General features: G+C 38.8%; 1 protein-coding gene across 1 annotated transcript; it reads right to left on the bottom strand.

Annotated features, from left to right (window-relative positions):
• Positions 1–620: 620 nt before the first annotated feature.
• ZFAND2A (zinc finger AN1-type containing 2A) lies at positions 621–7429 on the bottom strand. Its single transcript, XM_044657434.1, has 7 exons — positions 7352–7429; positions 6105–6217; positions 5609–5703; positions 4269–4400; positions 3518–3669; positions 1311–1388; positions 621–883 (listed from the first exon to the last, which is right to left on the bottom strand). The coding sequence occupies exons 2-7, from the start codon at positions 6157–6159 to the stop codon at positions 865–867; spliced, it is 531 nt and encodes a 176-aa protein (XP_044513369.1). The 5' UTR covers positions 6160–6217; positions 7352–7429; the 3' UTR covers positions 621–864.
• Positions 7430–11111: the final 3682 nt, after the last annotated feature.

Below are 11111 nucleotides of genomic sequence, written 5' to 3'. Positions count from 1 at the left end.
CTTAAATAGTTATCTCTATTAACAGCCTTAGGTATCTTGGTTTCAAAAAGGAACACTGAAAGCCTTCTATGAAAGTTCCTCTGCCTCTTTCTGCATTATTTGGTATTACTTTTAATAGTCTTCAGAAAAGAATTGTATTCACTGCTTTTGAAACACTTTCTGTGTCCTGTCAAAAAAAAAAAAGTTCCATACACCAGCTTAAATATTTTTGATTTTTCTTAAGTAATGACTCTATGTCCAAATATTCTGTCAATGTCATTCCTGATCTTTCTTTTAAAAAGCATTTCAAAATCATTTTGGAAAAACAAAGGCAGAATGATACATGTGTTAATCTTCCAAATACTCAGATCAAATCTTTCCTCAGTCACTAAGAACAATAACCCACCAAAACTTGGCCAATTTACTTAAAACATAAAGGTACAAGAGTTTTTAAAGTACCTCAGCTCAAGAACAGATTTTTAAGAGATAGCTCCAAAAAGTCAATGGTATAAAAGGCACCAGAAACAACTCTTTGGCATCCTATACATTTAAGTTATTATCAAAAAGCAATACAAGAACAAATGTTAAAATTTGTTATGTTAGTTATAATTAAAATGTATAAAGTATGTGTAAATGTACAGTTATAATTTAAAGGCACAATTTTCATTTCTAATGGAGGTGATGAAACCATTATGTCCAAAATAAGACTGGTTTAAAACAAAATTTTAATTATGTTTTACAATTATTCCTGAGAAACCTAAGAAAATATCAAATAAGTTAACAAACGGTAAATAAGAGGTTTTGTAGAAAATCTCACATTACTGTAAATTATATTAAAATGTGTAGAATCATTGCCAGGTCAGAGACAGGAATGTCAAATTACCATCAACACTTTTGTTTCCCTCTGAAAAAGAACAGAAAGAGAGTTTATTTTTTCAAATTTATTCCAATAGCTACAAGTGAAAAAAACTTGGTCACAAGGTATATTAAGGCCAAATAAGAAACACATCCACAATTTATACTTTAAAAAATTAACAGTTCAATTACTAACTACAAATTTTTACTGCTCAATTAAGTCTTGTGCTGTATTAGAGATTAAAATAGCATTTATAATATGGAACTCAAAAGAACTGAAAGGTTAACTATTACAAAAATGAAGTAAGACAATTCTTTAAGTTATATGCAACTGGGGCATGTAATTTAAGATGTATACCATTAATTACATTACAAAAATTTTTTTTTCTCCAATAAAGTGGCAGAGAACTACCAGTTACTTTTTGTTAAGAATGTTAAACCTTGGAACATTGTGTAATTTTAAATATAATTAATACCTTAATTGCTGAACTAGCCAATTGGAAGACAATTTTTTTGAAGCTCCAGATTCAGAAGCTCTCATTATAGCTGCACACCTATGAGGAAAGGTTAGATTAACATTCATGAAACCTATTCACTTGTGAACCTACTAATATAACTTATTCAATTATCTAGCTGTAGCATCTAATACTTAACATATCTTGGGTATATGAAAACAAGAAACAAAATTAGGAAGACCCAGGGAGATAAACTGGCAGTTGTCCTAGGCTCTTTACAGCTTCGAATCCTATGCAGTCAGCATCCATAAGGCTATTTCCACTTTGCATTGTGGAAAGTTTTGACAGAAGAACAAGGCACTTGTAGCCTCATCCCTCATCTCTTCACTCATTTCAGACTAGTTAAGTCTCATTCCCGGCCTAGACATTTGTCACCCCCCCCACCCACCCAATTGCAATCCACTTCCAGAGCCACCAAAATTATTTCCTTAAAGCAAAGGCCTAACCATGTCATCCTACTCAAACTCCAGTGACTCCCTAAATACCTCTAGAATCAAGTATCTCCTCCAGTTTAGTATTTAAAGTTCTTTGCAACCTAGCACCATCTTATCTTTCTAGCCTTATTACACAATAAATACATCCTTTCTGCAAAACTTCAGTCCAGCCAAACTGGCCTTCTTTTCTATGTGTGGACTCCCTTGTCAACTTTCCCTTCCCAACTTCTGCTAAAGGCCCACCTCAACACTGAGACCTCCCCACCACTAAGGTAACCTTGGATCTGTTTTATATATACCTGTCTGCACATTTGTCTCCCCCTCTTCAGAATGTGAGCTTAAGGAGCTGGGATTTTTGTAGTTGAATCCCCAGCACCTAATACATAGTATGTGCTTAATATAAACTTACTGGAGGCAGCTAAATAGCACAGTGAATAAAGTGCCAGGCATGGAGTTGGGAAACCTGGGTTCGAATATGGCCTGACATTTCTTAGCTGTATGACCTGGGCAAGTCACTTAGCCCCTTTTGCCTTGCCCTTGCCCTTCTGTCTTTAGAGTTGTTACTAAGATAGAAAGTAAGGGTTTTTAAAAAAAATACATATTAACTATTTCCCTTGTAGTCAAGGTCAACATGAGTGGCATTTTGTGAACCCATCTCTACAATGTCCAAACAAAGCTGGTCTAGACCTGTGATTTCATTGATACAGCAAACTCTTGAGTTCAGGAACTCAAATTTCTCCCCCAAACTATTCTGCCCCTTAATCTTAGAGAGTCAATAAAGTTGCCTGAGAGTATTTTCTCCCCTTATTATTGGGAGACTAGTTTAACAAAGTATACTGGGACCTATTCATCTTAAAGACAGCTAATAAGAAGGTTGACAGATAATCCAGAATTTTCGAATATTTGACTCAACAAAGGACAAACATCTGAACTTGTCATTTGTCTTTCCTGTCTCAAGTTTGTACATATCCATAGTAAATTTGCATAGTTAATGTGATCAAATCCATAATCACTTTTTGGAAATGTTGATGAAAAAAGGGCAGTAAATTAAATTATTAGCCTGAAGAAAGTGAGTATTTCAATAAAATATCAAACTACTCAGTTTAACAAAATCCCTAAAACTCATATTCATTTACGTATCTTGTGTCAGGGGTTCATCCAAATAGTACTTGAAAAGAGTACTTGAATTCAGGTCTTCCTAATCCAAGGCCAATTCTCTAACCCCTGGGCCAGGCACATTTATTTGATTTTGGGGGGCCCTTACCTTCCATCTTGGAGTCAATACTGGGTATTGGCAGAAGAGTGGTAAGGGTAGGCAATGGGGGTCAAGTGACTTGCCCAGAGTCAAACAACTGGGAAGTGTCTGAGGTCATATTTGAACCCAGGACCTCCTGTCTCTAGGCCTGACTCTCAATCCACTGAGCTACCCAGCTGCCCCGCCCCCATTCATTCCTTCTTTAAAAGCTAATCTATGACAACTAACCCTAACATAGTACTACTATATTGCTACTCTGCTATACAACAGAAATCAATTTTAATTCTTTTGTTGTTTTTAATTGTTCTCATTTATACTAGTTTCCAAATCATTGTACTACTGCTATAAAACAAAAAGAATGGTTCTATACTACCACTGGTTGGCCATTTAAGACAAAATCGTATCTCAGGTTAATAAATGTTTTGAGTTCTTTATTTTTAAATAGTTTTAGCCTGGAATAGCTAAAACCAGATTTTTACCCTGCTTTGGAGATGGGATGGTCCCTATGTTTGCAGTTATGATCCAAAGGATGTCTGTGTTTAATACAGAAGTTGTCTTGACATTGGTCACAAACCAACTTGACCATTTCTTTCTTTTTGCATCCCTCCATTGTGCACCGGTGTATGAAAATCTAAAAGCAACCAAAAGAATAAAACCTATCATCAAGATTGACTAAATTTAGAGGTCTAACAAGCAACAAAACATCTGTTTAAAACAAATACTGTAACAGGAATGAAATAATTAAGTACTCAAATTGGTAATTAATTGTGGCTACATCAATTTAACCTCAACTGCCAAACCTCAAAGCTAGTATAAGTAGCAAAGATTAGAGATGTTCTAGAGACCATTAAGTTGTCCATATGTAGGTGGAGAGAACGAAACCCCTTAACTTAAGTAATAAAAGGCTCTTAAGTCTCATTTTGATTACAGAAGGCTTGTAGCTCCCCCTTCCAATACCCCAATATTGTTTGCATAAAAGGTTTCCTTAGTGCTAGTAATGAATATGAAAACAGTGATTTTAGGGTCATTAAATATTTTCAAAACCCAAATAAAAAGAAACCAGAAGTGGAACTGTGACTATTCATTCCAAGTTTTAAATTATCTACAATGGTAAATGATAAATGAAAAGGAAATCTCTAAGGACTGAATTGGGGCAGTAAGGTGTTGAGTCTTTTTTCCTAATCAAGTTTAATCCATTGATTTCACCACTTACGAAAAAATTCTACTTACTTTCGGTTTTTCCTTAGCTGGGTTATATTTACAATCATTATCCATATGTTTTCCAACCACAATATCTGCAATTTCTCCTCTTCCTACTGGTACAGGGGCCCGACAAAGTGGGCATACTGGGACATGAACATCCTAAAAATCACAAATATAAGTTTGTATATGACTACAATAAAATCGCATAACTAATATGATAAGATAACTAATGAAAACTGATTCATAAATCACTCTGGAAATGCTTTAGAAAAAAGGACTAAGTGATTAAGTATTGACCAGAGGTGGCAAATATTTCAATAGTTTCCAACTGCTCAACAATCTTTAGAACCTCTTTTGTCTTTACAAAAGTTTTACAATTAGAGCAGATACATCTTTACACTCTTGAAAAGGAAAGATTCAAACTCCAATTAGTAACCCTGAAGAGCATGGCTTAGTAGCAAGTACACTAAACTTGAATCAAAGTTTGAATGCTTTGGTCCTTGGGACAATATGACCATATGCAGGTCATGTGGCTAGTCTGGGTCTCATTATCCCACAAGATGGAAAGGATGTTTATTCTAAAAGCCTGATGGGGGCAGCTGGGTAACTCAAGAGGACTGAGAGCCAAGGCCAGAGATGGGAGGTCCTAGATTCAAATCTAACCTCAAGACACTTCCAGCTGTGTGACCCTGGGCAAACCACTTAACCTCCCATTGCCTAGTCCAGGGGTCAGCAGCGTATGGCTCTCGAGCCATATCTGGCTCTTTTGAGGGCCAAATATGGCTCTTTCTGCAGGAGCCATAAAGTCTGGTTTTTTTCAGGCGGCTGTTACAGGAGCGGCACTGTGAGCACTGTACGGCTCTCACGAAATTACATTTTAAAAAATGTGGAGTTTATGGCTCTCACAGCCAAAAAGGTTGCTGACCCCTGGCCTAGCCCTTACCATTCTTCTGCCTTATTGGTTCTAAGGCAAAAGGTATGAGTTTAAAAAATAAATAAATACCTCAGCATTGAGATGAGGAAAGACTTTTGTAAAGTGCCTTATTAGCTATAGAAGATATTATTCTAAATATCCTGCTTTATACAGTGAAATTATAGTTACCTTGTTTGAAAACATAACATGGACCAAGAAAAACAAATATTTTAAGTTGTAAAATTCAGAATTTTAAGTGAAATGGACTTTAGGGACAATCTAGTTTAATTGCCACCTGATAAATAAACCCCTTCCTCATTTTTTACTTATTTTTCACCACACATCAACTATGTATGTATATTATGTATGAAAACTGCTATTTTCAATTCTCTCAAAATGTGTCAAAAATGAGTTCCATGTTGATATTTTCTAAAAACAGCAAAGTCTGAATTACCTTTTTATATGCAGCACTGCATTGATGGCGACTGAATTTATGGTGATCTTTACAAAAGTCTTTGTTACATCCATCACATTTTAATGGAAGAAAATCTAGAAAAGACATTAAAACATTGAGAATTAAAACAAAAAGAAATACATTAATATTTTGGTCTTTGGCCTTTTAACATTTTGTCCTTAACAAATTTTATAGGAATTTTATAGTTTTAACTAAAAAAAGGTAAATCACAATATTTTACATAGCTACTCTCAAAATCTATAGTTACAGTTCCATAAGATATACTATATTGTAGTATCAAAAATGTAGATTAAAATGCTTAACTCTAACCTAATACTGACTTGTCAAGTTTTTTTTTAATAAAATATAATAATTTAATAAAATGTGCAAAGGCAAAGACACACGGGATGTGATCAGTAAAACTATAGAATTTCTCATTCACTCACATTCACCCAAATCATACATTTTCAATTCACATTTCATTAATGAAGCTCACCTAGTTGCTTGCAAGTTTTTTCAGAACAGTGCTTTCCCAAATCTGGAAATTCCATTGTAAGAAAAAGTGCTAGTGACAGAAAAAAATCAGTTGCAATGCTGCAGTCAAAAGACCTGCAAGAAAAAATATGGCAAAAGAGTGACCTAACCATAATCCAGATTTACAGATTTACAGATAGCCTTCACAGGGGCCCCCAACTGGCAAGATGGATGGGTAGTGATCCACTCTTACTCAAATGCTAATGTGGATATGCTTTAGGACCCCTAATTTGGGGTTTACAAAGGCAAAGCACAACAGCATTAGCTAGGAGTCATTGAGCCCCCTAGCTGCTCATTTCAACTCTACTGAGTTTGAGTTTAACTATTCATTAATTGCTCAAGGAAGAAGCGACTGCTGGGAGAAAAGTTAACACATTATCAAGTTCCAGAAAGAAATGAGATTTATAAATATGCATGTACATATACACGCATACAAATACGTGCAGCTAGGTGGCACACTCAGGTTGAGTTCAAATCCTGCCTCAGGCATGCCCAACCTGTGTTATGAAGTCAGCTGTGTGCCTCGATTATCTCATCTGTAAAAACGGGGATAATCCTGCCTTCCAGGGCCGTGAGATCAAATCAAAGTTCTCCTCAAATCTTAGATAGGTAAATGCTAGCTACTTTCTGTTTAAGGCAAATTAGAACAAACGATCCCTCATATTTTTGTTTTTCAATAATATGTGAAAGTCCAGACTTTATAGACTGCTCAGTTATGGTACAAAATTTGATTTTTACAGGAGTTGTTAAAAGTCAGTTCTGGCCACGAACATAGGAAGGCGTTAACCTTTAAGATGCGGCTGAAATATTTGCCCAAATCTTATACTATCAGCTGAAAACTGGGCGTACAACTGGTATTCACAACAGGTATCACAACTGACCCTAGGAAGAGTCAGAGCAGTTAGTAGTAAGCAAGTAACCCCGAGAGGATAAGTGACTCGCTTACACAATCAACAGCACAGCAGATATCATTTCACCCCAGCTGCCTAAGTGTGGAGGGAAGAAACCCTCTGCCTTTACCCGAGTGTCTGGTAACGAAAGGCGGCAGCAGTAAGAGATACGGGGCTTCCCCACGCGCCCTCGAGCCCGTCAAGAACCAGCCCGCTGTGCCCGCGCTCTCAGCCCTACCTCTCCTCACCCTTCGTTCCTTCAACGAAAGAGCGAGCGAGGCCGCTGCCAGGGAAGGGAGGGAGTCAGGAAAATTCTCACCAGGATGTCCACGGGAATTCCAAATGTAAACTGGAATGACCGAGCAGACGACAGAAGAAGAGCTAATACCACTCCAGGACCCGGCGCCGACTATTTATACTCTTGAATTCACGGGGGGGGGGGAAAGAACTATTGCTAAGTCATGGTTCAGCGCGCTCCAATTGCGTCACCAGCCAACTAGCCAATTACGACGTAGAGTCTCCTTCCTACCCCGCCGCTTCTCCGGAGCGCCCGAGCAAGTTCTAGAAGCCCACGCCCCCGGCCAAGCCCCCTACCCCAGCGGCGCCCCTGGTGACTCAGGTCCCGGGGCGGTAGTCGCTCAGTTCCGCCCCAGTCACCCGGAAGCCTGGGAGTCCGTGCTGAGTCAGGGACGGGGCTGCGATGTAGATGAAGAGCCTCCGCCTTCTGAGAGTTTACTTTTTAGTGTGCTAGGCGGGGGCAAGACCTACCATAAATATAAACATAAAAACAAAATCTAAACTGTAAATTCAGTAACTGTAAAGGGGATGTGCTAGCAGCGGGAGGGGGTGAGGAATGGGGGGGGCGGGGGATGGAGAGGGTGAGTTGAAGATCGGTGACTCAATCTATGCACAAACATTTACTAAGAGTTTACTGTGTACCAGACACCGTGCTAAACTCTCGGGATACTAAAAAAGCCCAACCGTAACCTTCCCTGTCTTCAAGGAGCTCACAGTCAAATGGGGAAGGTGATGTGCAAATAACTACCTACAACTGTAATGGATAGGTAGATGGCAAACTGGGAGTATTCTCAGAAAGCACTAAAATGAAGGGACATTAGGAGATTGGGAATAGCTTCTTATAGAGGGTCGAACTTCAGCTGAGACAAAGGAAGCCAGGAGAGGAATGAGAAAGCTTTCCTCCTAGGTATGGGGGGCAGCCAGTGAAATTGGGAGATGGAGTATCTTGCATGAGGAACAAGCTCTAAGGTTGGTATCAGTGTCAGCGTTACATACGCCCAAGTTCTGGTTTTGGATTCCTCTTGTGGGTTTTTGGCGTAGGTCCAGATTTCATTGAATGTTTACATTTACTGATAGCCATCTCAATTAGCCTTGGTTTCAGGTTGCCCTTTTGGCAAAATGCTTAAATGGGTTACCCTTGTCTAAATTTTATTTAATGGAAATCCACCAGAGCCTGAAAGTGAGAGGGCCACATCCACTTTCCAACTTGCTCTCCTCTACCAAAACCTAATAAATTTCTTTCTAAAACTATTTCAGATTTTTCAGAAATGATAGCTGGATCACAGAGTAGCTCAAGGGAAGTAAGATGTGAAAAGACTGGAAAGGTAGTAAGAAATCAGGTTGTTGTTCACTGAAGTCTGGCTCTTGATGACCCCCATTTGGAGTTTTCTTGGCAAAGACAGGGATTGGTTTGCCATCCTTCCCTAGTTTGATAGATGAGGAAACTGACACAGTGTTAAGTGACTTGATCAGCATTGTACTGCTACTAGTAAATGTCTGAAGCCAGATTTGAACTCAGGAAGAATGAGCCTTCCTGACTTCATACCTGACATTTTACCCATTGTACCACCTAGTTGCCTAGGTCAGGTTATGAAGGCCTTGAAAAGCAATCAGTATTTTATATTTGATCCTATAGAATAAGAAGCCAGTGAAGTTTACTGAATGGGATGAAGGGGGTTTTGTAACATGGTCAAATCTTTCCTTTACATAAGAAGATCACTTAGTCCTCTTAACCTGGGGAAAACACAGAACTACTAAAGTAGTCAGAAAAACCAAGTCTTTAATCAGGAAAGAGAGTGTTCAATATTCAGCGGCCACACAGAGTCAAGCACTTAAAAACCATACAGAACCAAAGGCTCTGGCACTCTGGCAACAGAATCTCTGAGAGAATCATCAAGCTAGATGATTCTCCAAAGAACAAAAGAATTTGGGGAACTTATGTGCTATATAGGGAACCAAGGGCAGGTAAGTATGATTGATTGACATTACCATGGCTACAAGGAAATGAGAGGTCCAAACTACACTGACAGGATACAAACAGGCTTGGGAAAGAAACCATAGCCAGAAGCTGGGGTATCAGGGAGTGGCCTCCTTACAGTAGATACTAAAAGGGTGGTCCCTGCACTGGTGTTAGTCTCCTTGGGAAGGAATCTCGGATATAATTTAGGGAAACTTCTAAGACTTAAAGGGTACTTAGCATTTGCTTAGGTCTGGTAGCCCCACCTAAACTGGGATTCTCAAGAACTTTAAGGTCTATTATTCAGTCTGAAATGGATAATTCTGGGACTTCCATTGGGGTGTGTTCTCAGGAAACAGGGGTAGAATTGGGGTCTCCAGATTTCAAGTTCACAATCCTGTGACAGTGAACTGAACTGTGGGCTTACCCCACCCTCTCCACCAAGCCTGATGATATTTTTTTACTTTATTCACCTCTCCACCCACTAGCCCAATGAGAGCACTTTCTCCCTCCCCTGTATGGGGTAAGAGGGCGAGGAGTGTACCCCATTCTCAGTGGGGAGATAAGGCACAGCACACAGTCTCTAAAAGGTTTTCCATCACTGACTTAGATTATTCACCCAGTGGAATGGAGGATAGATTAGAATGGAGAAATATGAAGGAGGGAGACCAACCAGCAACTTATTGCATTAGTCCAAGCTTGACATAATAAGGACCTATACCAAGGTGGCCACAGTGTCCAAGGAGAGAAAGGACCCTTTAAGAGAGAGGCGGAGAAGGTCCAAAATATAGGATTTAACACTGACTAAATATGCAGATAGGGTGTGGTGATGAAAGAGGATGATAGTGAGATTGTGAACCTGGGAGACTAAAAAGAAAGAAATACCTTCTAAGTTTTAGGGAAGTTAAAAGAAGGCAAGTTTTGGGGAGAATGAAAGGAAAGATAAATAGCTCTTAGGTAATTAGTAAGTATATTAAGATTTCTGGGGAACATCTAATTTGAGGTGACCAGTATTAGTTAGAGATATGAGACTGAAAGTCAGAAGTTAGGGCTGAACAAAGAAGTCTGAAAATCATTTGCATGATCATTGAATTTATGGGAGCTGATTATACTCTAAACTTTAGTTTAGTGGTTCCCAAACTTTTTTGGCCTTTCCAGAAAAAATATTACTTATCCCCCTGGAAATTAAATTTTTTTTAAATTTTAATAGCAATTAATAGGAAAGATAAATGCATATGTGGCCATCGCCGCCTCCCTGGATCGCTGCAGCACCCACCAAGGGACAGTGGCTCCCACTTTGGGAATTTCCCTTTAGAGTCCAAAGGGAAAAGAGAAGAAAGCCCAGAACAGAGTCTTGTGTTAAGTAGGTATGACCTGGTTGAAGATCCAGCAAAGGATTTGGTTGTGAGAAGGAGCCATGATAGGAGGAGAACTAGGAGAGAACAGTGTTACAAAAATCTAGTAAATATGGAGTATCCAGGAGGAGATGGTAATTGGCAGTGTCGAAGACTGCAAAGAAGTTAAAGGACATTGGAGATCATTGATCCTTTGGAGAGAGCTGTTTTGGTTGAGAGATGAAGTCTACAAGCCAGATTGCAGAGAATTAAAAAGGAGTGACAGGATAGGAAGTAGGGACATGTAGTGTAAAGCTGGAATTCTGGACAAGACCAGAAGACCCAGAGCCCTCTGTGAGAGGTTCCTTTATACCCACAACTTATATACCAGTTTAAAAATAATTCAGGACAATGATAAAAATAGAGAGACTCAGATTGGTTGAAGTAGTCAAGAAGTACTTCTCATTGATAGAAGTCACTTGATGGACAAG

This window comes from Gracilinanus agilis, chromosome 1, assembly GCF_016433145.1.
Source record: "Gracilinanus agilis isolate LMUSP501 chromosome 1, AgileGrace, whole genome shotgun sequence".
Taxonomy (NCBI): Eukaryota; Metazoa; Chordata; class Mammalia; order Didelphimorphia; family Didelphidae; genus Gracilinanus; species Gracilinanus agilis.
The sequence above is the reverse complement of the archived record's forward strand: the minus strand, read 5'-3'. Positions and strand labels throughout refer to the sequence as shown.

Bases quoted from the DNA above. Each gene is read 5' to 3' on its own strand.
- ZFAND2A (XM_044657434.1), bottom strand. From the start codon at position 6,159: ATGGAATTTCCAGATTTGGGAAAGCACTGTTCTGAAAAAACTTGCAAG. The intron at 3,670-4,268 runs GTAAGTAGAATT...GGTTGCTTTTAG, and splicing joins CAGCTAAGGAAAAACCGAAA to ATTTTCATACACCGGTGCAC. The intron at 1,389-3,517 runs GTAAAAATCTGG...CTTTCCTCATAG, and splicing joins CATCCCATCTCCAAAGCAGG to GTGTGCAGCTATAATGAGAG.